Source organism: Corvus kubaryi, unplaced genomic scaffold, assembly GCF_017639235.1.
Source record: "Corvus kubaryi isolate FWS band 111438036 unplaced genomic scaffold, C.kubaryi_AGA036_p1.0 37253, whole genome shotgun sequence".
Taxonomy (NCBI): domain Eukaryota; kingdom Metazoa; phylum Chordata; class Aves; order Passeriformes; family Corvidae; genus Corvus; species Corvus kubaryi.
Window position 1 is genome coordinate 318,443 of NW_024581075.1, and position 25,688 is coordinate 344,130.

The following is a 25,688-nucleotide window of genomic DNA, read 5'->3' on the forward strand; positions in this document are numbered from 1 at the left end:
TCAGCCTGGAGCAAAGGAGGCTCAGGGGGGACCTTGTGGTTCTGCACAAGTCCCTGACAGGAGGGGGCAGCCGGGGGGGTCGGGCTCTGCTGGCAGGGAACAGGGACAGGAGGAGAGGGAACAGCCTCAGGCTGGGCCAGGGGAGGCTCAGGGTGGACAGCAGCAGGAATTTCCCCATGGAAAGGGTGCTCAGGCCTTGGAAGGGACTGCCCAGGGAGGTTTGGAGTGCCCATCCCTGGAGGTGCCCAAGGAAGGGCTGGAGGTGGCACTCAGCGCTCTGGGCTGGCTAGCGAGGTTGCTGGGGATCAGTCACAGGTTGCACTCGACGGCCTTGGAGGGATTTTCCAAACTCAGGAATTCTGGGATCCTGTAAAAACCCTCTTCCTAAAGAGGGTTTCCTGTAAAAACCCTCTTGGCCGCAGTTTGTGCTTTTCAGGGAATCCCGAATTTCCTGTGATCCCCAGTGATGGCTGAGGAACTGTCCCATGAAGGGGGTCGCTGACTGGATCCCAAAAACTGTGATCCTAAAATCTGCTGTGGAACAATCCCGAAAGGGGCCAAACCCCGTTACCTGCCGCTTCCTTAAAACCCCTCAGTCCCTCCCGTCCGCACACCCGCGAGGAATCGCGGCCGCAGCCCTGCCCCGTGCCAGCCCCGCTCGCCCCCGTCCCGCTCGCCGTTCCCGCTGCTCCGGGATCACCGCGCGGGAGCGGCAGCTGCAGGGGTTCGCGGGGTAAAACCGGGCTGCGCTGCCCTTCGCCCAGGTTGGGCGCGCAATTCCCCGCGCAGGGGCCTGGAATATCGGGAATATCGGGAATATCGGGAATACCGTGATTTTCCCGACGGCGATCGCGATCCCCACCCCAGAGCGCGGATTCGCGCCCGCGCTGCGCCGCTCCCGCCGGCGGCGGCGCTGTTCCCGCGCCGTGCCCGGCAGCGGCGCTCTGCCGCCTCCTCTCGGTGGTGCGGCCGGGCGGGGCCGGCTCCAGGCGGCCGCTCTAGCCCGGCGCCCGCGCGCTCCGCGCCGCTGGGGCTCTATGGCGGGGGCCCCTGGGCGCGCACTCTATGGTCGCGGCCCGCCCCCCCCGCCGGCGCCGCTTCCCTGAGGCGGAACCGGGCCGGGACCGGGGCCGGGACCCGGCGGCGGCTCCGGCGCTCCCCACGTGCGGCCCTGCGGGGCTCTGAGGTAAGCGCGGGCTGGGGAGGCCGCCCCGTCCCCCTCGGCCCGCCCGCCACTCCTTCCCCCACCGCCGCTTCCCCCCCTCCGCCCCCGTGGGCCGTGAGGGGACGGGCACAGGCCGCGGCCTCGGCCCGGCGGCCGCTGCGGAAACCGCGGGGAGTTCGCACCGCAGGCGGGCCTGAGGCGCTGCCCTGCGGCCTGGGGCTGCTGCCGGGCCCGCGCCCGCTCCGCCTGGGCCCGCTCGCCCCGGGGCTGGGGGGAAAGGTGGTCTGGGGGTGACGAGGCTCCAGCCGGTCCCGGCCAGCGGTGGCTGCGTCCCCGAGCCCAGCCCGGTGACAAACTCAGCTTTATCGCTAACTAAACTGCCGTTAATGGGCGTCGCTACCTGTCTTCTATGAATTTTGCCCCAGACCCGTGTCTGAGCATTGGCTTCCAGTGTTCAGTGAGGATCGGGTGGATCCAGGGCAGCGGGATATAAATGATCTCTCGGCTATTTTTCTCTCACAACCATCAGATCCCAGGTGCGGATAGAATATTGACATTTTCAGGCTGCAGCGTTTATTTCTGAAGCTCCTGTCAGGGGATGTTCCTGTACAGGCTGGTGCTGGGCGGGGGGGGGGGGGGGGAAGTGAGAGAAAACCTATGAGGAAAGTGCTCCTGGAGTTTTAAGGAATAACTTTGTGTGTTTGTGGAATGGAATCTGGAGCGGTGACTGGGCAAGTTGACTCGAGACTGCTCACTTGCTTTCTGGCACATCTGGTGGGATGTGCTGCCTTTTGCTCTGTCTTTTACTGATTTCTGGGCGGGGAGGGAGTGGAGTTCTGTCAGTTTTCTGGGTGAACAAATTTTCTCCAAGTGTCTTAATTGCAAAATAAGGTAAATAATGTTTTCACTGCTTAAAATACCTGATTTTGAGGACACAAAAGTCCCCCAGATTACTTAGGTATCATTTAAGAAAATATTTTGAAATCCCTTTGTACAATTTGTAAATGTCAGAATTTGACTCCTGTCACTATTTGAGAATAAAATCCTGTGTCCAATATTCCTTGATTTCTGACTTTATAAAAAATATAATCACTCGGCTCTTACAATATTTCAGTGATGAAGCATCATTCAGACCCTTCCTCTACTCAGTTTGAAAGGGCAAAACAGAACTCGGTTTCTTCCTCTGGTGCTCTCTGTAGCATTTTAGGGAATTTAAAGAATCAGGGAATTAGTGAAGTTTTGGGAATGGTTTTTTTTTTTTTTAATTAATGCTCCTTGGGCATGTCAGGTGTTTCTGGTGGGTTTGCGTGGTGGTTCATGCACGCGGAGGCCCGTGGCATTTGGAGGGTGTCTGTGAGCTTTGGGGTGAGAAATGAAGCGTGCCCTGATGAACTGGGACATTCCTGTTTATGTTTGAAAGGAAGGTGGGCTTGAGGCTCAGGAAGTGGGGGTGAGTTTCCTTGGCTGGAGGGAGATGATGCCCAGAATTTTAGAGGAGTCCTTAAAGCAAATTTCATGAGCTGCTGTTGCAAAATCCTTTCCGTTAAATGACTTTTGAGGTGGAGCTGCGTGGAGGTTTACTGTGAAAATCGTCACCCTCACCTGTCTGGTTATAAAAAAGTGGTGTTTGTACAGATTGGGACAATAATCCTTCTCTGGACAATAAAGCCTTGAGTGTTGCTCCTCCTGTCAGTGGTCTGTGACAGCAAAATTCTTCTTTCACCCCAAACAGAGCACCTGCTTTCAGCTAAATAAATTAAATTCAGCTGTTGGAGCAGTTTTACTCAGGGCGTGATGTGCTCAGGTATTATTACCCTTTGTGGTCCCTCTTGTCAGATCTTGAGACCTGCAGGTTGAGGTTTTTCCTTAGAACTTCTCTCTTCAGACAGGTAGATGCCAGTCTCTGTCTCGGGTGCTCACAGGAGGCCATTCCAGGGGGAAATTCCTGGATTTCCAGCTAAGTAAAGTTAAAGGCATGTGAGTCTTATGTGACACTCACATCCCCAGAGGGTGTGAGGTTCGGGAGGAATTTCTGTCTTGTTGCAATCCTTGCTAAATCTTTTTATTGATTGATGTTGGATGAATGATTAAATATTCCAGAGCAAGCAGAGATGAATTAAACTCAAAACTTATATTTCGAATGGAAAATACTTTATCTTTTATTTCTGCAAGCAAAACTTCACACCAATGAGAGAAATATCAGCAAAACCCTCTGTGCTCTGTCCCTGGGGTGTTTATTTTGGGTGGTTTTATTGGTTTCACTGTTTCTTGCAGGGTATTTTGAGTCTTTCATGGGACAGTAAGGCAGAGAGCGGGGAGGGCAGGCTGTGGTTTAGCAGTACAGAAATGAACGGGGGTTTCTGTAGCACTGGAAATTTATTGTCATTTTTGCTGCTGCCTGGATTTCGGTTTGAGGGGCCCTGGTTACCCGGGACACGTTGCAGGGTGCAAAATGTCGATTTTCCTTTACAGAAGCTAAAACTGCGTTTGAGGACAGACAAAGTTGTGTCCACTGCACGTTTGTCATTAATTCTGCTCATAATCTTGAAGTGGTTGATGTTTGCAGCCAGGAGGATGTTGGGAAGCTGCATCATTTGCTGGGGAAGGTTTGGTCTGTGCTGTAAAGGACACACGGAATCATGGATTGGTTTGGGTTGGAAGAGACCTTAAAAACCATCTCATTCCAGCCCCCTGCCGTGGGCAGGGACACCTCCCACTATCCCAGGCTGCTCCAAGCCTCGTCCAGCCTGGCCTTGGACACTTCCAGGGATCCAGGGGCAGCCACAGCTGCTCTGGGCACCCTGTGCCAGGGCCTGCCCACCCTCCCAGGGAGGAATTTCTTCCCAGTATCCCATCCGTCCCTGCCCTCTGGCAGTTTGAAGCCACTGCCCCTTGTCCTGGCACTCCAGGCCTGTGTAAAAGGTCTCTCTCCATCTTTCCTGCAGCTCCTTCAGGTACTGGATGGCCACAGTTAGGTTACCCTGAAGCTTCTCTTCTCCAGGCTGAACAATCCCAATTCCCCCAGCCTTTCCTCACAGCAGAGCTGCTCCATCAATCATGATTTCTTGTATCACCCAGCCACCAGTTTCTCCCTACAAAGCCCTGATTTAGTGACTTATTTGGGGAGTCCTGCGGCGGGACCCCTCAGAGCAGTGAGGGTGCAGGAGCAGGACTCTGCTCTTGGTTGACTCTTCCCCAGTTCATTGGGCTGCGTGCTGTGGTTCGGCTCAGCAGGGAAAAATCAATGACTCACATTTCCACAGAAAGAAATGTAATTTCCAGTCTCATAGCAACTGTCCTTTCAACACTTTCAAACCTTCTGTGACAAAATGTTTAACACTCACCCATCAGCTTTTAATGCTCCAGGCTGGTCCGCCCACTCCCCCCAGCTGAAACCTGCATTTGTGCATCCCTGAATCCCCCAGAATCCGAGGGGGGATGCTGGCAAGACGTTGAACAGTTAAATATAAAATCTTAGACATGAGAGAAGTGTTGCTGACTGCATTACATCAAGACAGAGTGACTCTGGCAGGGCTTAAAATTCAAAACTGTGTTCTCTTCACTTTGATTTCCGTCCCTGGTTTGTTTTTATACACCTTCAGATAGTTTAAAATAGGTTTGGCTGGTGGCTTGGCTAAAATATTTTTGGAAGTTATCTTACTTAGAGAAAGATATTCTTTAGTATAAAGAATCTTGGTTTTCTTCCTGGATCTTCTTTCAAACTGCAAGAGAGCAGGCTTAGATGGGATATTAGGAATTGGATATTAAGGGGATTATAATAGGATGGTGAGGCCCTGGCACAGGGTGCCCGGAGCAGCTGGGGCTGCCCCTGGATCCATAGGAGTGTCCAAGGGCAGGTTGGACAGGGCTTGGAGCAACCTGGGGCAGGGGAGGTGTCCCTGCCCATAGCAGGGGGTGGAATCACATTCCGTGATTCTGTATGTCCTTTACAGCACAGACCAAACCTGTTCCTGTTCCCAACTGGGGCTCCTGTTGTTCCCAGGCCTCGGGAGGTGACCCCAGGTGTGGGGCTTCACCTGCCCAAAGCCACAGGGATGAGCAGGGCAAGGTCTCCCCGTGTCCCTCCCCACGTGTCCCCTTGAGGAGGCACAGGAGGACTCAGGGTGTTGATAGGAAGTGACAAAATCTGGGCTGTGCCTTAATAATGGCGACATTGGAGGGCAAAGAGCTCATTAAACGTGTCCAAATGAGACCAAAATAATCAGGCACTGAGGTTATAAAACACTGGTGGAACTGGGCATCTGTCTGCTGTCCAAATTCATTACTAACTGGATTTAACTGGTTTTCTCGTAGCTGATGATGGAAGAGGTGCACAAGGGCAGCAGCAGCAGCTCTGTTACGTCCCAGCCCTCAGCCGTACAAGGTACAACCCTCCAGGCAGCTCAGCTCTCTCATATTGCTCAACAGGTAAAGCCTGGGCTGGATCTCAGCAAACATTTCAGGGAGTTCGGAGCCCATTTTTATGTGCTGCAAACTATAGATCCATTCTTAGAAGCACACGGAGAAGAAAAAACAGAAAGAGGCTAAGAAAAATGTGTTTGTTTGATGGTGGATGACATAAAGTTAATTAAAAAGTGTTAAAAAGCTGATTTTTGTCTTTGTACAATGCAGAAGTGCAGCCCAGATTTGGGGTTAGTCAACCACAGGAGCTGCTCAGGAGTAAAATGAGGGCCTGGTTTCATTTTTTCATTAGAAAAAGCACTTCCAGCTCCTTTCGTAGTAGCAGAAATCCTGGATACTCAGCACCATGGAAACACTTGGATTTTAGCCCAACATGAACGTATTTAATATAATAAACCATATGAAGTTGAAAATTTGGGATTCTTCCTCTAAGGTAACATCCCTGTCAGAGCTTTAACCTGAATCCTTTAGAACTGGTGAAAGAGTGAATCCTTCCAGGAGGCTTTTCCTGGGAAAAAGCAATGTTTTGCAGCTCTTCCACTGTTTATCCTGTGGAGGCAATTGGGATTTTGATGCAAAATTTAGATATAGGAGAGAATATCAGCAGGTCTCCTAGGGTTTCTTTCCAGGCTGGTTTCCTGATCTGTTTTTATATAAAGTTCTAATTGTCCCTTAATATTGCAAGTTATGATACAAAAGTAGCATTAAATGGAAGTTCAGCTCTGTGTATTTTAATGATCCCTTCATCTTCTCATGTATTTCAGATGAATAAAAGTAGCGAAGAAATTTGATGAGGAAAGTGGTTATTTACTTACCATCTATGTGTATAACTTGAATTATTTTTGGTTTGTGAATATATGGAAATGTGAACAATATAAATTGATTAAAGTGCAAAGACTCACGCGAGTTCAACATCAAAACTGCAAACCCTCTAGGAAGTTGAAGCATTTTCATGTTTTTAATATGTTACATAATATCACATATTTGATTATGTGACATAATGCCACATTTGATTTTTCTCTAACCAAAGGAAATAACAAACTGTTTCAGCCTTTTTCATATGCAAATAATGTCTCAAAAATTTGCATCTTTAAAGGTACTTTTGTGACTTCATTAGAATTAAAATAAGTTGCTAATGCTGGTTGTCCACCAGTTTTCCTACACGTGTTGCACTTCCTGAGTCCTGTGGCACAAAGGTTTCACTGATGGTTTTTGGTCTGTTGTAGATGTCTCTCAGAGGTTCTGCTCCCCTCACAGTCGTTCAGCTTCCTGGAGAGCAAGTCCAGGTCCAGGGAGTCATTCAGACAGCTCAGTCCTCCTCTGTGATCCACTCCCCTCAGGTGCAAACCGTGCAGGTAACTCCAGAATGGCTTTAAATACCCCAAATCTGCAGTTATGTAGGTGAGAAGATGTGAAAAGATGCACAGAGGCTTCTCTGACTCGGCTGCCTTTGTGCCCTGCTGTAAGAGACAGTGAGCAATCCAAGGACAGTCCTGTGGGACACAACATCCCTCATTTGGGCTTGAAATTATTCCTTGTGGGAAGTCACCTTTGGAGTCGACATGAAACCATTTGATGTTGCCTCCCTTTATTAAAAACTCCAACCCACAGCTCTGTAGTTGGTGCCTTGGCAGACAGTCAGGTGGGATCTGACACCCAAAGCAGGGGAGTGGGGAATAACAGAATAATTCAGTATAAAAATGAGTGTTTGGGAAAGGTGGAGCTGCATGAAGGCGAATGAGCTGCTGGGTGCTTTCTCATGCTGTAACTCCCAAGTGTCTCGTACTCACTTGCCATGTGATTTTTGTAAGAGGAGTCCCTTCTGAGAGGTACCCAGGGAGTTCCAGTGAGTCTGTTCCTGCTCCACTCAGTCCCTGCTGCAGAGCCCTTGGGGACCTGGAGTTCCACTGGGAAACCACTGCCCTAGCAGCAAGGCGAGGGAGGAGCTGCCCTAAAACCCAGGAATTAGTCCCTGATCCTTGTCCCACACTCCTCTCCTCATACCACGCTAAACTGATAAGCCATGAGAAGCAAACCTGGAAGGGATTGTCAGCTGTCCCTGCTGTAAGATCAGAGCAGGGAGAGGAGAACGTGTCACTGCTGAAAGCAGCCAAGCATCTGCATTGGCTGCTTGTTGGTGCTCGTGTCTCTGTTGTCTCTTGCCTTTTCCTTCCCCCTGGTTGCACAGTCCTCACTGACTGGATTAATTCCTTTTCTGTAATTTATGAACATTGTGGCCTTGTTGGGGGGGAAAAAAGTACAAAAAAAATACAAAAAAAAGTACACAAGCAGGTTTTTCCCTGCTGATCATAGGCTGCTCTGTCTCTGCACTTCAGTGAGAAGCTTTTCCCAGAGCTCTGTGCATTCCTCTGGACTCTGTTACAGGCACACAGATAAGAACAAATAAATGTTTTGTTTGCTAATAAGGAGCATCAGAGACAAAATAACACTTTGAACTGCATGAGCACGCAGTGGAATAAAGAAATTTGTAGATAGTACTTTGCATATTTACTCCCTGATATACTTCTGCCTTAAATACTATTTTCATTGGACTTTTACATTCTCAGCAACAGCCCCCACTGCTCCTCTCCTACATAAAAGATTTCAGGTGCTTTCAGTGTGTCTTATACATCACTGGTGTTCCTGTTCCCTTTCTCACCAGGTATCTTCCTTATCTGAGAGTGAGGATTCTCAGGACTCCTCAGACAGCATTGGCTCCTCACAGAAGGCTCGAGGCATCTTGGCTCGTCGTCCCTCCTATCGGTACGGGTGTGATGCACTTGGTGTTTTTATTTGAAACCAAAACAACAGCCTCTTCCCATGCTCTTCAATATTCTGCTGCCCTCCAGGTTGTTTCCTTTGCCTTGAAACACGCAGTGAATCCGTTCATGTACGAACATCCTGAGCCATCGTTGCTGTAAGGAAACTTTGACTCCACTTACTGGAAATTTGCCTCAGTAGGATTTTGTACAGGGCAAAATGTTCACCAGCTGTAATTTTACTCAGTTGTATCATTTTACTGAAGTGAGGAGTGTAGTCAAATGTCAAACTCCTTTTTTCACAGAAAAATTTTGAAAGATCTTTCCTCTGAAGACACACGGGATAGAAAAGGAGATGAGGAAAGTCCTGGAGTCTCCACTGTCACCTCCATGTCTGTTCCCACACCCATCTACCAGACAAGCACTGGACAGTACAGTATGTTACCCAAAATATCATCACAGTTTTTGCCTCAAAATACAGATTTTGTTAAATATTTGAGAAAGATGAAGGACAAAAGTTGGTTATTATCTAGTAGTCAGTAAAGTTAGTACATAGAAGTAACTGGTATCCACCAACTTCAGATAAACTCAGTGCTTTGTAATTTTAATTTTTGCACATTAAGATGTTTAAGGGTGTTGGTATGAAGCACACAGCAGTGTTCTTTGCTGGATTTAACCCAAAATGTCAGTGAAGACACCTATATATATATATATATATATATATAGTGGGCCACTCTTAAAGGCTCCTGTGGTATCAGAGAGGTAAAAAAATTAGGATTTGTTCCTTTGATGTTACCACTTGGTGTTGGTGGTGCTTCACACCGGCTCCTCTCCATCCTGTGAGGGTGGGGAGGCCCTGGCACAGGGTGCCCAGAGCAGCTGTGGCTGCCCCTGGATCCCCTGGACATGTCCAAGGTCAGGTTGGACATTGGGGCTTGGAGCAGCCTGGGGGTGTGAAAGGTGTCCCTGCCCATGGCAGGGGGTGGGGCTGGAGGGTCTTTAAGGTCCCGCCCAACCCAGCCCACTCCAGGATGCTGTGATTTACCTGTATTTTGTACTGTACAGCTACAGATCCCCTTGTCCATGTGCCTTCCCTCACAGTTGCCATCGCAGCCAACGGGCTGCAGCTGGCGGGGCCGGGGCCGGACGGGGTGCAGGGGCTTCAGACACTGACCATGGCCAACGCCAGCAGCTCCCAGCCCGGGACCACCATCCTGCAGTACGCCCAGACCTCGGATGGGCAGCAGATCCTGGTGCCCAGCAACCAGGTGGTGGTGCAGAGTGAGTACCCCCTGGGGACCTGCTTACACCCCCCTGTCACCGCGAGTGTCACCTGCTAACGCTGCCCCGTTTGGTGTCCCCCAGCTGCCTCTGGAGACATGCAGACGTACCAGATCCGCACCACGCCCACCACCTCCTCCCTGCCCCAGACCGTGGTGATGACGTCCCCTGTCACTCTGACGTCACAGACGAGCAAGACGGATGATCCACAGCTGAAACGAGAGATCAGGCTGATGAAGAACAGGTACGTGAGTGCACCTGAGCTGCTCGGCTTGGTGAGTTTAATGTGCTGAGATCGTGGAAAAGACTTCCAGGATCGTAAAGTCCAACCCGTGACAGATCTCCACCAGAGCCCTGAGTGCCACGTCCAGTCCAGCACTGAGTGATACCTCCAGGGGTGGGCACTCCAAACCTCCCTGGGCAGCCCCTTCCAAGGCCTGAGCACCCTTTCCATGGGGAAATTCCTGCTGCTGTTCACCCTGAGCCTCCCCTGGCCCAGCCTGAGGCCGTTCCCTCTCCTCCTGTCCCTGTTCCCTGCGAGCAGAGCCCAACCCCCCCGGCTGCCCCCTCCTGTCAGGGACTTGTGCAGAGCCACAAGGTCCCCCCTGAGCCTCCTTTGCTCCAGGCTGAGCCCCTTTCCCAGCTCCCTCAGGAGTTCTCCAGCCCCTTTTGCTGCTCCAGCCCCTTCCCGAGCTCCATTCCCTGCTCTGGATACGCTCCAGCCCGCCCATATTTCTCTTGCAGTGAGGGTCCAGAACTGGAGGGGCCTCAACAGTGCCCAGCACAGGGGGGCAATCCCTGCCCTGGTCCTGTGCCACACCGTGGCTGGTACAGCCCAGGTGCCCTTGGCCACTTGGCCTTGGTGCTCCTTCCCCACCTGAGCACGCCTGGGCTTGTGGGAGATTGTGACCCAAACACAGGAAATCGTGACCCAGACATGCTCCCTTGAGTCTCACAGTGTGGAGAAGCCAACATTTGGGTTTCCCCTGCAGATTGGCTGCCATGTGTGTTAGCAGATCCTGCTGCATTTCCTGCTCTCCTCGGGCAGTTTTGGCTTGGTTTTGTTCCTCACTGCAGTTCCAGCTCTCTGGTATTGGTCAGTATTGTGACGTTCAGAAAATAGATCTCACCTCTAAAATAAAGAACTCTGCTTGTCTGTTGCAGAGAAGCTGCCCGGGAATGCCGTAGGAAGAAGAAGGAGTATGTGAAATGTTTGGAAAATCGAGTGGCAGTCCTGGAAAATCAGAACAAAACTCTAATTGAAGAGCTAAAAACTTTGAAAGATCTTTACTGTCATAAAAGTGTGTAAGAAGAGAAGGTAAAAACCTTTGGGGACTGGTGAAATATCAGAGGAGATTTTTTTTTTTTTATACTGAATTTTTTTAACTAGATGAAAGGTCAAAAATGAAACTTTTCTACCTAGATTTCACAGCTCAAAGACTCTATAGATTTTCTTTACAACGTGTTGGTGACAAAGTACAAACAGGAAACAAGAAAACCTCACCAAAATTCCTGCTGGCACAACTGGAAACTGATAAATTCAAGATTGCAGCTACAGCGGAAGGACAGTCACGTGTGGCGAGGCAGGTGATGAGAGTTTCTTTGAAAATTCCTATGAATACCTCTAATAAGGGAGGCAAAATTTGGTTACAAAGAAAACATGGATGAAACGGAATCCTTGCCATAGCTGACGTTGTTAGTAACATTTATAACCAGTGTATGTTTTGATTTCTTACTCTTTTTCAAGCCTTTTTCCTTCAGTTATTTGTCTGTAAATATTTTTATTTTAACCTGTAAGTTGGTATTTACAGGTGCAGATGATAAAAAAAGCTGATACTTTGCTTGAGGTATAAATTATGTTTTTACTCTTTCTCAGATGACAATTTTAAAAGTTGGGATGATTTTTTTCCATGTTTGCCGTGTTTATCAGATTGGGGAAGGATCTGCAGAAGGCAGTGAGAGACCTGGTCCTGGAAATGTCTGAGGCACAGAAAATTGTGTTGATTTTCTTAGAGAATTCAACACATCAGTGATTTTAAAGCACAGTGTGAGGGACGAGGACTGGTGACAAAAGTTCTGAAGAATTTCTGAGATTAAACTTCTGAAAGTTTTTAATTTCGCAAGAGTTTGTTCTTAGTTCTGGGCATGAGAAACATCAATCATTGAAAATTTAATTGTGTGCTGATCATATCTACAATTAAACACTCAGTGCTTGTCCTGGCCGGGGATTCTCCTGGCCTTTGGAACATGAAACCAAATAGAAGAAAAATGATGTAGTAAAAAATGGAAGATCTATACCAAAGGGTTATGAGGTTCTAATCTCTGGTTTATTGCTGGAAGTAGTGCAAAATTACAATTTCCAGCCTAATTTTGTAAGGTAGGAGCTATTTTGCAAAGTAACGGTGTCTTTGTACGCAAATACTATATTGCAAACGGGGAGATGGTTGCTATATTTTGTAGCTAAATTGTGATCTTTACAAAACCTGAAATTGAGTTTCTATACGTATTTTGACAGTTTATGTCTTTCATTTTAGTAACCAAATGAAATATTTTGTGAACCAGATTTTCAAGGATATATTTTTATGGATAGTACAAAGTCAAATGAGATCCTCTTTGGTGTAGGAGATACTTGAATTAATTTTGTATGTCTGTAGGCAACTTGCAGAAAAAATGGATCCTAAAGAGTATTGGGGGGAAAAAAAAGAAATTAGGGCTTTTTACTCCCCACAGTTGACAATATCTGCACATGAGATCTCATTGTGTCAGAGAGTCCAGTTTGTACAATTTTAATTTGTTTCAGGTGAAAATCACAAGTTTGACATGATCAGGACTCCTTTGCCTGGGGAATCTCCATTCTTGGAGATGCCCAGAGCTGCCTGGCTGTGGGCAGGACATGGTACTGGTGAGGACACGGTCCTGGGCAAGATGTGATCCTGGTGGTCAGGCCGTGGTCTTGGGCAGGTGCTGTAGGTGACTGCAGTGCTTCTTGCATGAGTAATAAACCATTTCCATAGCTGGGATTGAATCCTGCTTCCAGTTCTGTCAGCGGGAATTACTCCATGGACTGTGCTGTTCCGAGGTGTTAGAGCTCCGTGTGTGTCGTGCTAGCTCAGATCTGGATGGAATTCCAAGCTGTGCTCCCTCCCTGGATGTGTAATGCTTATCCCATGGTCAGTCAGTATTTTTGATTTTACTCCTTTGGGAATTAATGGACTTGTAGCAAGCAGAGCTCTTTGCCATGAGGAATCTGCATTCCACAATCTCCTGGTTAGTGGGCTAGAAAAGGATATTTTGTCCCTGAAGTTCCTAAGTCTCTGATTGTTGTGGACATGAGTCCCAATGCGTTTCCTTTAGGCCAGGCTGGAGTGTGACTCCTGGTTGCCATCATGTCAGAAAAAAGCTTTGTGACACATCAGAAATAAGGTTGGGAAAGTCCTAAACTGAGGGAGCTGCTCCTGGAGAGGTGTCAGTGTTTCCTGTTTCTTTGGTGGAATTTCAGGAAAATTGAACAGCCTGGAATGTGCCTAGAACATGCACCTCAGAGAACTGGACCTTTCTCTCCTCTCAGTGTGTCACCTGGCATGTGTGAGAGGGTTTGACCTACAGTTCTGAACTACCTTGGGAACTCTGTGGTAGCTGATCCTCACTGTGTTCTCTTTTTTTCTTTTGTAATATGGAATAATAATAAACAAATCTATCAAGTGTTAAGACTGTAAAAACCTGGTGGCCAATTCTTCTTGTATCCAGCAAGGGAAGCACCTGTCCTGCCAGACACACCAAGAGTCAATTTTTATACTCTTAAAATAGTGTGTTGGAAAGAACAGCTGATTTTCCATCATGGGAATATTAAACAGTTACACAAGTTTGCTCTTTAAGCACTGATCATGAAGTTCTTAGTTTGGATTTACTTTAAAATCTCAATTTTAAAGAGTAAAATCTCATTCCTGAGGGTAAGAGATGCAGCAGCTGATGCTGTTCTGCTGGTTGGTTCCAAACAGTCCGTGCTTTCCATGAATTGTAAATATTTGTTGAATCAATTAATGGTTGCAAATTTTGATCTTGGTAAATAAAGTCGCTAAAATATTATCATTCTGATGGTCCCTATTTCTTTTTAATGAAGGTAGAGCTGCAGTGGTGCTGACCAGGTGTGAATACCTGTGTGGGATCGGGTCATATGACAGCCAGGAATAAATAATAGTCGATTTTAGTGGATGAAACGGTACCTGTATACACCTGCCAGTGCTAAAAATCATGAGTGCAGAACAGCTTTTACCTTCTTGCAGGGTTTTTTTACCTTCTTAGTTTTCAATAAGCTGAGCCACACTTAAGGTTCGGTTAATTAAATGGTTAATTAAAACCTTTGCGTGCTCTGCTGGTTTTTACCCGGCAGAGGGAGCATCTGCCATCTCCAAACCCTGGTGCCATCACTGAGTGTATTTAACCTTCTGATGGCTGGAAAAGCACAGAAATAGGGTGGGAAGGAAGTGTTTCCAGTTGATAACATTTCTATATTCAATTTTCCTTACTAGTGCCAAGGCTGTTACTGTTTCCTCTACTGTCAGTGTGGATATCAGAGGCAGGAAACAAAAAATACAATTGCAAACATGACTCCTAAAAAGTAAGTGCACATCCTTTGGCTCTTGGTTTTATTGAGAGGCAGGAGGGAGCTCTTTTTTCCAAGCTTTCCCAGGCAGAACAGACCTCCACGAGGATGACACGATGCTTTGCCCCTCTACAAAGTCTGTGCGAGCACGGTGTGTGCCACAGTCAGGAGGATGGTGAGCGTTGTGCTCACGGGGTTCCGACTCGTGTTGGTCAGCCGAAGCTTTGCTTTGATCCATTTTCTGTACTGAGACAGGCGGACGTAGATCCCAGGATATTTGGGGCGGCCGCAGCCAACCCCAAAGCTGGCGATGCCGATGAGGTAGTACTTGTCAGTGTCGGGGTGGTAACACACCAAGGGGCCCCCGCTGTCGCCCTACAAATGAACACCACAAAAACCAGTAGCATGTAACTCCTTCCAGGAAACAATTCAGGCAGTAATCATGGTATTTTTTAGATTCGTTTTAAGCAGCTCAGTTAACTGGACAGTCACAATGACAGTAACACGTGGGCAGTAGCACATGGACAACTCAAGGTAAACCTGGTGTTGCTGAAAGACACGGAATCGGCATCCCTGAGGTTGGAAAGGCCCTCCAAGCCCAAGCCCAAGCTCTGCCTGATCCCCATCTTGTCACCCAGACCAAAGCACTGAGTGCCACATCGTTGTTCCTGGGACACCTCCAGGGAAGGGGGGCTCCAAACCTTCCTCGCCTTCCAATGCCTGACCACCCTTTCTATGGAGAAATTCCTCCTGATTCTGGTCAGCACTGCACTGACCAGAGCCCCAGGCCTGCACTGCTTCAGTATCTTTTAACTCAGGTTCTGTTGTTTTCTCTCTGCACCTTTTCATGCCTAAACCTTCACTCCTCACTGAATTGGGGAATGTGTTGTGCACACGGTGTGGGAGCTCCAAGGGACACAGTAAGGAACACACATCCCGTGTCTTGGCCGTGTCACCTGCTTAGGGAAAACTGCTGAGAGAAGCAGGAACTGTATCAGACAAAGCACTTAGGATACATTATGGGGTTTAATTAGAAATGTCTCTGTGTCCCAGCTGGTGCTGCAGATTTTGCCAGTGCTTTGGACCTGAGAACTGGCTTTTCCGAGAAAGAGGTGGTGATTGTTCAGCATTTAAACGAAAATCATGCCACATCCCTGAGCCACTTCCTAGAGCCCTATCCCTGAGCCATTTCCTAGAGCCCTATCCCTGAACCACATCCCTGAGCCATTTTTTAGAGCCCTATCCCTGAGCCACATCCCTGAGCCACATCCATGTCCAGTGCTGCTCTCCAGCACAAGAACAGGTGAGACATACATGTGCTTCACACACGCTCCATGGTACAGTGACACGTGTCTGTCCAATGTTTTGTATCGTGTATCATTTACTGACACCTTCGTGGCATAAGTTTGTTGCATTCTTTATCCTTCCTCTTTGTTCACTTACTCCTGTCATCTTTCCAACATCACCAAATTCTTTGTGTATGTTTTTGCTTTGCAATCACTGTCCCACCCTTTTATGATGCTTCCTTTGCATTTGACATGTTTTTCTAGTTAGTATTTCTGCTGTTTTAATTCATTATGCTACAAATCACGATGCTGCTGAGCCTCTGGCTTGGGAGTTCCACCGAGGCAGGTGGGGCACCACCTCCCTTCTCACCTGGCAGGCGTCGGTGCCTCCGGCCCAGGCGCCGGCGCAGAGCACTCTGTTGTCCATGAGCCCCGCGTACCCTTCGGAGCTGTTACACAGGCTGGGAGGGAGGATTTCCACTTGGGCTTCTTTCAGCACAGATGAGATTTTACCTTGAATGGAGACAGAATTTAGAAAGGGTGAAATATGCTGGAGTGTGTAGCAATTTTACTGTGGTTTTTTTCGTTTCGCCAGCCTAGGTGTGTTCCTGGACATGTTTAGACATGGATATGACACGGATCCGAGTGGGTTAAGGGTTTGCAGACTTGGGTTTGATGAAGGTTTTGCAATTCTTCCTCAGAAGAAGCATCAATGAGAATACACCTGCCTTGCTCAAAGTGTCAGAGGTGACTTATCAAACAGGCTCATACAATCCCAGCTGACCCCGAAACTCCCCCACACAACACCAACTGGCATTGAATTTGTACCCAGTGGGAGTAAAGAGAGAGTTGGAGGGGGTGTAGTCATTCATAAATCCCATGGGAACACCCCAGTTCACAACACGTGGCATCAGAATTGTTGCTTTTCAATAAAATAGCTGTTTCCAGCAGCCCATGTTGACCTGCACCACAAATCTCAAATCAGCTGGGTTTATTTTCCTTTTTTTCATGTTATACTTGGAAGAAAGTCTGGGAAATTTATTCCTGTGGTTACAGCTGTGTGGGTCTAACCTGCTTGTGATGGAAAACCCCTGAAAGCCGATCCTCACTGCAGAGTTAAATGACATTGTGTGAGGAGACCATAACCTGAGCAAATCCAGTTAAGAGTCACAGAATGGTTTGGCTTGGGAGGAACCTTAAAGATATCTTGTTCCCAACCCCTGCCATGGGCAGGGACACCTTCCCCTGTCCCAGGCTGCTCCAAGCCCCATCCAGCCTGGCCTTGGACACTGCCAGGGATCCAGGGGCAGCCCCAGCTTCCCTGGGCACCCTGTGCCAGGGCCTGCCCACCCTCACAAGGAGGGATTCCTTCCCAATATCTAATTTGAACCCGTCCTCTTTCAATTTGGTGCCGCTGCCCCTTGAAAGGTGGGAAAAGCCCTCTAAGTTCCAAGTGCAAAGTGAGTTTATAAATTCAGGGAGCTGGAGTGGGTGGAACCCGCTGGTGTGTGGGTGAGAATGTGCTCAGCAGTGGCCAGAGCCCATTACCCTTCTCGGCCGTGCGTCCCCAGCCACTGATGTAGCAGTCGGAGCTGTTCTCCAAGGGCAGGACCAGGGCGGCCGGGGGCAGGCACATGGGCTGCACGTAGAGGCTGTGCCGCACCGCCGATTTCAGCTCAAACACCGCCACGTCGTTCTCAAAGGTTTCTCTCTTGAACTCCGAGTGCACAATGATCCTCCTGATCCTTCTTTTTGCTGTGTATGGACTGTGTTTTTGAAGGTTGTGCACGCCCAGGACGGCTCGCCAGGAACATGGATCCCTACGAGAGAATTCACATGGGTTTTACATCGTTTTAACCGTTTGTTTTCATAGAATCATGGAATCCAGGAATGGTTTGGATTGGAGGCACCTTAAAGCCCATCTCATTCCACCCCCTGCCCTGGCAGGGACACCTCCCACTGTCCCAGGCTGCTCCAAGCCCCAATGTCCAGCCTGGCCTTGGACACTTCCAGGGATCCAGGGGCAGCCCCAGCTGCTCTGGGCACCCTGTGCCAGGGCCTGCCCACCCTCCCAGGGAGGAATTCCCTCCCAATATCCCCTCTAACCCTGCCTTCTTTTGCTTATGCACCTCTAGGAATATACATTGAAAATTCCATAGTAAATATTTCCTGGAACAAATTTGCCTCATTACCATTCTGTCCATGTGAACACTCCCTTTGCCTATTGATGGTTATGGCTGCTGAGGAAAATTCAGATTAAGGATTTCAGATGACACCCAGATTTTTCCTCCCACCCCATCTCAGCAGAAGCCACCAGGAGATGTTAGTCTGACAAAGCTAAAAACGTGGTTTTATTTTGGACAAAGGAAGGAGGTTCATCCCCCACAATGCTCATAAAGACTCTGCTTGTACCTAGACCTGGGAAATCCATTATCTAGAAGTAAAAATTATGACTATCAAGTTAATATTAAATTTAGAAATAGGAGTAGAGTCATTCAGACCTAATTTCTAGTCAAGTAATGTTGAAAAAAACCTTTATTAAGTGAGATTTGAATTTGGCCTGGGATGAGCTATAAAATTCAAATTAACCTCCAAAATTAAGGTAAAACTTAAATTGATAAAGAGGCATTATATTGCAAATAAATGTTTGTTAAATGCAAACAAGGAGCTGATGTAATGAAGTCCTGATAAAGGATAAAATTCCAAAGTTTGCAGATTTTACAGTTCACTTTCCCCCAGGTCATGGCTGTGTCAACACAGTTGATGTCAACTGATGCAGATTGTGCAACTGTGGTAAAGGCTGGAAAAGAGACCAGTGCTGAGAGCTGAAATGCTCCAGAGTTGCTGTAAGGGCAGTTAAAAGTCTGTTCTGAGGAGTTATTACCACATTGTCCAAAAAAAAAAAAAAAAAATTAAATGCCAAATTGTTGGTTCTGATAAACAAGAAAAAAAGGAAATAGTGTTAAAACTAATGGAGTGTTTATAATCTAAATATCACAACATTTCTTGGTGAGTTTTAGTGGTTCAGAAAACTCTATTAACCAGAAAAATCAGAGCTCCGTGGAACAAAGCAGCCCAAACTACTTTGGGGAATGGGCTGGGGAAAGGAGCAGAAAACCTGGCATGAGAGAGGGTCCTCCTGCTCCAGCTGCTGTTCCACAGGGAGCAGCTCCTTCCCCAGCCATGACCCCAGCACTAGGCTGGGGTGAATAGCCCAGAGTTGGAAAAGCCCAGGTTCGGGGTTGGACGAGAAGATCTCATCCAATGTCTCACTCTGTGATTCTATAAATCAAAACCAAACAGCCCCTTATTAGAAACAACCCAGGTAGTTCTGGCCCAGGCCAGAAGGGCACAGCCAAGATTTCTTGATGTTGACTTATGATTCTTCACTGATTATTCCTGATGTTGGCTGCCCAGGGAGTTGGTGGAGTCCCCATCCCTTGAGGTACCCAAGGAATGACCGGAGGTGGCACTCAGTGCTCTGGCCTGGGGACAAGGTGGGGATCAGTCACAGGTTGGACTTGATGGTCTTGGAGGTCTTTTCAATCAGACCTGTGCTCCAGCCCCTTCCCCAGCTCTGTTCCAGGCTCTGGATATGCTCCAACCCCTCAACGTCCTCCTTGCCATGAGGGCCCAGAACTGGACACAGCACTTGAGTGGCCTCACAGCACCCAGCGCAGGGGGACAACCCCAGCTCTGCTCCTTCGGCCACACTGACTGACACAGGTGCCCGTGGCCTCCTTCCCCGTCCCAGGCCCCGCTGGGCTGGCATTCAGCCGCGGTGCCCAGGGCTCAGCCCCGGTACCTACGTCCTGCCGTCCACGCAGTGCCCGGCGGTCAGCACAGCTCTCCGGCTCAGCAGGACGCCGCCGCACAGGTGCACGAACCGGACACCACCGCGCAGCACCTGCAGGCTCACGACCCACGGCCACGCGCCCTCCGGGGCCTCGTGGCCCCCCACGATCCAGGACGCGACGCTCCGGGCCAGCGGCAGCTGCTGCTGACACTCTGCAAAATACAGTGGGCCCCTTAGAGCACCCGGAGGGCAAAACTGAGCTTTTGGGGCAGCGCTTGTGGGTGCTCAGGGTTTATGGGCTGGTCTTTATTTCTGTTGTTTTGGGGTTTTTGTTTGGTTGGGTGCTTGGGGGTTTTGGTGGGTCTTTTTTGTTGCTGGTGGTGGTGGTGCTGGTTTTTGGTTGGTTTTTTTTGGTCGGTTTGGTTTTGCATTTTGAATCTCCAGCATAACCACAGCACAGGAAGGACATGGACCTGTTGGAGGTGAGGACACCAAGTTGTTTAGAGGGATGGAGCAGCTCTGCTGTGAGGAAAGGCTGGGGGAATTGCGATTGGGAGGAAAAAAGCTTCAGGTTAACTGAACTATGGCACTCCAGTCCCTGAAGGAGCTGCAGGAAAGATGGAGAGAGACCTTCTACACAGGCCTGGAGTGCCAGGACAAGGGGCAATGGCTTCAAACTGCCAGAGGGCAGGGATGGATGGGATATTGGGAAGGAATTCCTCCCTGGGAGGGTGGGCAGGCCCTGGCACAGGGTGCCCAGAGCAGCTGTGGCTGCCCCTGGATCCCTGGCAGCGTCCAAGGCCAGGCTGGCCATTGGGGCTTGGAGCAGCCTGGGACAGTGGGAGGTGTCCCTGCCCTGGCAGGGGTGGAATGGGAGCTTTAAGGTCCCTCTCTTCCAGCCAAAACCATTCCGCGGATCTCTGCACTGCAGGACGCGCTGCCTCACAGATCCCGGCGTCTGGGAATCCCGGGACTTCTCAGCCGATGTGAAATACGCGTATTTATCTGACTAAGGTGTATTTCTTGAGTATATATTTGCGGTTAGGCGCGCTCAGTCGCTGCTACTTTACGAATTCACCAAATTTCGGTGTAAATGAGGTTTTTCCTCGTTTCCCCCCACCACGGCCCGCTCTGCTCAGGCTCTTCCCCGCTCGCATCCCCCTTCCCCGACCCGGCCCCGCTGGGTCCCGGTACCGTCACCGAGGTCCCTCGGGGCCGTCCCCCCGGGCAGGGGTCCCGCGAGCAGCAGCAGCAGCAGCAGCAGCGGCACCGCGGGCCGCGCCCGCTGCATGTCCGCCGAGGGCCGAAGATGGCTGCGGGGCCTGAGGGCAGCCCCGGCGGGAGGCGCCGTTGGGGCGGCGGGGACGGCGCGGGAGCGCGGACGGAGGAGCCGGTGAGGGGCGGGAGGGGCCGCCGGGCGCTCACCGACCTCTGCCAGGGAACCCTCAGCTGGGGCAAAGCGTCACGGGGCCCGCCCTCACCTGGGCAGAGGTGCAGGGGGCTCAGCTTCATCTGGGGAGAGGCGCAGGGATCTCACCCTCACCTGGGCAGAGGGTCAGGGGTCTCATCTCTGCAAAGGGTCAAGGTTTTCAGCCGTGGGTCAGGGGGCCCAGCCTCGCCTGAGCAGAGGTTCAGGGGGTCTCACCCTCGCCTGGGCCAAGGGTCAGGTTTGGGGGTTCAGGTTCCGTCAGGTGGAGCAGGAACAGCCGTGAGGGAGCGTGGGGAGGGGGCAGCAGGTCCGACGGAGCCCCAGCGACATGCCAGCTGGGGAGCACCTGAAGGAGCCCCGTCCCAGAGTTAACCAGGCACAGGCAGCAGTCTCTTTCCATTTATACATTTATTTTCTGCCTCCCGGGCGGGTATTTTGTTGTCCTGGGATCCTCCCTGGCTGCACCGGGCTGGGTTAGCAGCAAGGGTTAACCCTGCAGCAAGGCAGGGTTAGCAGTGCCAGGGCTCCAGGAAGGAAACAGCCTCAAGTTACACCAGGGGAGGTTTGATTAGATAGGAGGAAAGATTTCTTCACAGAAAGGGCTGTCAGGCCCTGGCACAGGCTGCCCAGGGCAGTGGTGGAGTCACCACCCCTGGAAATGTTCAAAAGACATGTGGATGTGGCATGTGGGGACACGGTTTAGTGGTGAACATGGTGCTGGTGCTGAGTTAACTGTTGGACTCTGATCCAAAAGGTCATTTCCAACCTTGCTGATTATGTGATTCAGAGACATTCAGAAAATTGACCCTCTCTTATCACCTGATAGTTTGGCTTCCGATTTAAGTCCTTCACTGTGTTACTGATACAGGCACGTGTGGAGGAGCCTGTGCCGTGCAGGGTGTGTTGGTCAAATGAAGAATTTTGGGGGACGGGGGGCAGGACAGGGGTTACTTCACCCCGTACCCCACGATGTGTGGCTCGATGGGCATCCAGGGCAGTGCCACACTTATGTGTTGTATCTTCAGCTCTGAGAACTTGGCCTCTTCCAGATTCTTCCATAGCTCTCTCGTGAGGCAGCATCCAGCAAAGATGAGTTTCCAAGTCGGGTAACAGACCTGCTGCCAAAAATACTTCCAGCTGGAATGCTCAGCGGCCACGTGCTCCAAGAAATAGAAAGCTCCTCCCTGGGAACAGAGAGTCTTCTTACAGCGGGTGTTGGGGTCACGCCAAGCGGCTCCCACCACCCCCTCTCTTCCCCTTTTCCCTCCTTTTTCCCTCTCCTCTGTCAGTTGGAATTAATGAAAGAAGGAAACATCCAGATATTCAAAATGCCCATTCAAAAAGCACAAAGAATTGACTTATTTGATCCCTCTTTTATTCCAGCAAGAGTTTGTTGTGGTTTTGTTTAAATTAGTTGTTACTATGACTGTTTTTTCCAAAGGAAACTAAGATAAATGTGCAAATCTGCTCCAACCCATCAGTTTTTCACAGAGGGCAGAGTTAGATGAGATATTGGGAAGAAATTCCTCCCTGGGAGGGTGGGCAGGCCCTGGCACAGGGTGCCCAGAGCAGCTGGGGCTGCCCCTGGATCCCTGGCAGTGTCCAAGGCCGGGTTGGATGGGGCTTGGAGCAGCCTGGGACAGGGGAAGGTGTCCCTGCCAGGGCAGGGGGTGGAATGGGATGAACTTTAAGGTCCCTCCCAACCCAAACCATTCCATGATTCTATGAAAATGCCACTTCAAAGGCTGAAAGTCTGTTGCAAAAATACCCCAACAAACCATCTGGTTTTAATCTGCAGCTCATTAGTAACTCCAAGGGAATAAGGTGTTTAATTAGACTGCTCTGGTCCTACAGGTAGAGCAGCTCCACTTCACAGAGGCTGAAGCAGTTCATTTAAAACAGATCTTTAAGCCTTGGTCAGAGCTTCCCACCCAAGGAAAATCCGGTGAGTGGGGAGGGACAACACCACATTCTGCTTTAAATGATGGGCTGTGATTGCTGCTAGCTTTGTAACTACTTTTAGTTAGCAGTATGTTGCTTTTAGGATTCTAAGCCTAAACCAGTCTGCCCAGTACCCTTTGCAGCACTCAGCCATATAGAGTGTTGTAGGAACCAAGCTGAGTCTGGGTTTTATGCTCAAACCAACTCTTTTCCACCTGTTTTTGTTTTTTTTCCCCTTTCCCTGTGGCATGGTGCCTCTGGAGTAGGTGTTAAAGGTAATAACAGGTTTTTTCCCAGGTACTCACCGGCCGGAGCACCCGGAGCACTTCCTTCAGGGTGCTGCTGACGCTGTGCACGGAGCACAGCACCAGGGTGCAAACCACGGCGTCCACGGAGCCGCTGGGCACCTGGTGCAGGTCTTCTCCCGCAGCCACCAGGAACCGCTCGTAGTGGAGGTGCTCGTTCTTCTTCATGTTTCTGGAGAGACTCTCCTGGAAGTGGGGGTTGATGTCGGTGCAAGTGATTTTGCAGCCCGGTGGGTAGAACTGGAAGTTGGTGCCGCTGCCAGTGCCTATCTCCAGCAGCCTCAGCTCCCCTGAGGGGCCTCTGAAATCAGGAAGATTACGGAATAGTTCCTGCTTGTGCTTCTTTGACTTCCTCTCGTGAACTACACCAATCTTGTCCAAGATGAAAGGAAAAAAGACCTTCCTGCAGAAGGGCTCCCACATGCCCAGGAAGGACAGCAGGTAGATGGGCGAGGCTAGCAGTGCCAGGCAAGCACGGAGCAGGAGGACGCTCGCACCGGCCTCTGGCATTTTCAGCGTGGGCAGAGGATCCACGCAGAGCAGAACTGCTTCTCCTGTGTGTTAGAGCTCGGGGAGTTCAGTCAGAGCTGCCTTCATGTACTCATCGTGTCCTCTCAAAGTACATTCAGCTGCTTGGGTTGCTCTGGCCGACTCTTTTCCGCAGCTGATTTCTAAGTCCGGTCACAGGCGAGGACAGAACAGTGCAGGTGCAGCCAAGCGGCGACCAGAGTGCCCCGGCTGGCAGGGGAGGAGCTGCCGGTTTGTTCCCGAGCCGGGACAAACTGGGCAGCACAACTCCATTTGTCCCTGGCAAAGTTCTCCAAGTGGCCTCATTGGGTGCTCGGCAGTTCCGGGTACAGTCACGTCTCTTAAAGCAGCCTGTGCTGCCCTGGGAAGCTCAGCCGAGCTCTGGATCTCTGCAGGAGTTTCATTAGGGGTTTGATTAATGTTTCACTTCAAGCAGTTGTTAGGGAGTTGATTTTCCAGCCGCTGTGAGTTGCTGGGTTTGCTCAGCAGCTCCGTGCTCTCTCTGAACAGCAGTTTTAAGTCTTTGCAGTTTGAGGACACCTTAAATCCTCTGGCAGGCGAGAACAGGCTCCCAGTGATCTTCCAGACCTTTGATGGGAATCATGGACAGAGATAAAAGAGTTTATTAATTCACTAGTTCTGCATGCAGCTTGTGGAGTTCGGGTTTTTATTTGGGTCGAACCAACACTGACCACTCCACGAACACATTCTGGAGGACTTTGTCAACTCTGTGGTCACCAGAGTTTTCCAAAGGATTTGGTGGCAGCGTGGATCAGCCATTAACAGGTGACAGCTCTGCTCCAGGTGGCACGAGGATCCAAGGTCCCTAATAACCTTGGAACAGTTCTGCTGGGGGGTGCGTTGGAGTTTTGTTTTCCTGGGAATGCCACCAGTGTGTCTCCTCCTCCCTCTGGTGGCAATAAAGCAAATTAAACCCGGGAGTAATTAGGTGCCTCATTAATGAGCTCTGTTGTTTTCATGCCTCCACCTTGTGGCAGCTACAAACAGATTGAACAATGGGAATCACAGAATCGTTTAGGTTGGAAAAGACCTCCAAGATCGTGTCCAGCCTTTAATTGCTGTGTGTTGTGTGTGCGGAGCACAAAATGCGGGCAGTAATGGATTGTTTTATTACACTCTGGTAGTTTATGCGGTTTTAATTCCTTGCTGCTGTGCTGCAGGGAGTCACGGAAATGGTTAAAGTGGCCAAGGAGAGTGGGGAAGTGTCACTCGGTTGTGCAGGAATTTGTGTTTCCCCTGGGACTGCATCTCTTCTGGGGTCTGGTGGGATCACTGAGGTCCGTTAGGAAGTTTTTTGTGGTTTCTTATCCCTAGCCACCCCCCTTGGTGTTGACCAGTTTATTCCTCAAGCTCCGGGCTCAGGGATCCCTCACACAAACCGAACCAAGGCCCCTAGGCCAGGGTGTCCTTGAAGTGTTTCTGGTGCGCAGCTCAGGCAGTCCGGGGGTGTCCTAGTTGGAATCCCAGGGGTGCTCCTGAAATTCACAGGGATGACCGTGGACACAGGGATGATGGCAGCGATGGGCACAGGGATGATGATGATGACGATGATGATGGACACAGGGATGATGACGATGGTAGACACAGGGATGACGATGGACACAGGGATGATGGCAGTGATGGACACAGGGATGATGATGATGATGATGACGATGGACACGGGGATGATGATGATGGTAGACACAGGGATGATGATGATGGACAGAGGGATGACAATGACGGACACTGGGATGATGACAATGACAGTGATGGACACAGGGATAATGATGATGATGATGGACACAGGGATGCTGATGGACACAGGGATGATGGTGATGATGAGGTGGTGATGATGATGATGGACACAGGGATGATGCTGAGGATGGTGATGATGGGGATGGACACAGGGGTGATGGTGATGGTGATGGACACAGGGATGCCGATGGACACAGGGATGATGATGATGATGGTGATGATGGACGCAGGGATGCCGATGGACACAGGGATGCTGCTGCTGCTGCTGCTGCTGATGATGATGGTGATGGTGATGATGGACGCAGGGATGCCGATGGACACAGGGATGATGATGATTATGATGGTGATGGTGATGATGGACACAGGGATGCCGATGGACACAGGGATGATGCTGCTGCTGCTGCTGCTGCTGATGATG

The 25,688-nt window shown here is 49.9% G+C and overlaps 4 protein-coding genes across 6 annotated transcripts in view; 2 read left to right on the top strand and 2 right to left on the bottom strand.

Moving 5' to 3' along the window:
- Nucleotides 1-1,026: 1,026 nt before the first annotated feature.
- Nucleotides 1,027-13,713, top strand: ATF1 (activating transcription factor 1). Of its 3 annotated transcripts, XM_042023667.1 has the most exons (8): nt 1,027-1,186; nt 5,480-5,593; nt 6,814-6,942; nt 8,250-8,350; nt 8,652-8,782; nt 9,448-9,627; nt 9,712-9,871; nt 10,792-13,713. In XM_042023667.1, exons 2-8 carry the CDS (start codon nt 5,483-5,485, stop codon nt 10,934-10,936), a joined length of 957 nt encoding a protein of 318 aa, XP_041879601.1. In that variant the 5' UTR covers nt 1,027-1,186; nt 5,480-5,482; the 3' UTR covers nt 10,937-13,713. The 3 variants fall into 3 exon arrangements, with proteins under 3 accessions (XP_041879601.1, XP_041879603.1, XP_041879602.1); XM_042023669.1 differs by lacking the exon at nt 5,480-5,593; XM_042023668.1 differs by lacking the exon at nt 1,027-1,186 and having other exon boundaries at nt 5,480-5,549.
- A 533-nt stretch (nt 13,714-14,246) lies between these two features.
- TMPRSS12 (transmembrane serine protease 12) lies at nt 14,247-20,656 on the bottom strand. The gene is made up of 5 exons (XM_042023670.1): nt 20,507-20,656; nt 19,326-19,524; nt 17,065-17,336; nt 15,887-16,029; nt 14,247-14,605 (listed from the first exon to the last, which is right to left on the bottom strand). The coding sequence occupies exons 1-5, from the start codon at nt 20,601-20,603 to the stop codon at nt 14,360-14,362; spliced, it is 957 nt and encodes a 318-aa protein (XP_041879604.1). The 5' UTR covers nt 20,604-20,656; the 3' UTR covers nt 14,247-14,359.
- A 474-nt stretch (nt 20,657-21,130) lies between these two features.
- On the bottom strand, nt 21,131-23,738 carry METTL7A (methyltransferase like 7A). Its single transcript, XM_042023675.1, has 2 exons — nt 22,988-23,738; nt 21,131-21,925 (listed from the first exon to the last, which is right to left on the bottom strand). Exons 1-2 carry the CDS (start codon nt 23,495-23,497, stop codon nt 21,689-21,691), a joined length of 747 nt encoding a protein of 248 aa, XP_041879609.1. The 5' UTR covers nt 23,498-23,738; the 3' UTR covers nt 21,131-21,688.
- A 158-nt stretch (nt 23,739-23,896) lies between these two features.
- SCN8A (sodium voltage-gated channel alpha subunit 8) overlaps nt 23,897-25,688 on the top strand; it is a 57,552-nt gene continuing 55,760 nt past the window's right edge. Inside the window, exon 1 of the mRNA XM_042023673.1 lies at nt 23,897-24,301. The gene's annotated coding sequence lies outside the window, so the exon portion shown is untranslated. The remainder of the gene's footprint in view (nt 24,302-25,688) is intronic.

Coding starts and splice junctions, on each gene's coding strand:
- ATF1 (XM_042023667.1), top strand. CDS start 5,483: ATGATGGAAGAGGTGCACAAGGGCAGCAGCAGCAGCTCTGTTACGTCC. Junction 5,594..6,813: donor TCTCTCATATTGCTCAACAG/GTAAAGCCTGGG, acceptor GGTCTGTTGTAG/ATGTCTCTCAGAGGTTCTGC. Junction 8,351..8,651: donor GCTCGTCGTCCCTCCTATCG/GTACGGGTGTGA, acceptor CTTTTTTCACAG/AAAAATTTTGAAAGATCTTT.
- TMPRSS12 (XM_042023670.1), bottom strand. CDS start 20,603: ATGCAGCGGGCGCGGCCCGCGGTGCCGCTGCTGCTGCTGCTGCTGCTG. Junction 19,525..20,506: donor CCCGAGGGACCTCGGTGACG/GTACCGGGACCC, acceptor TGTATTTTGCAG/AGTGTCAGCAGCAGCTGCCG. Junction 17,337..19,325: donor CACTGCGTGGACGGCAGGAC/GTAGGTACCGGG, acceptor ATTCTCTCGTAG/GGATCCATGTTCCTGGCGAG.
- METTL7A (XM_042023675.1), bottom strand. CDS start 23,497: ATGCCAGAGGCCGGTGCGAGCGTCCTCCTGCTCCGTGCTTGCCTGGCA. Junction 21,926..22,987: donor TGCTCCGGGTGCTCCGGCCG/GTGAGTACCTGG, acceptor CTCTGTTCCCAG/GGAGGAGCTTTCTATTTCTT.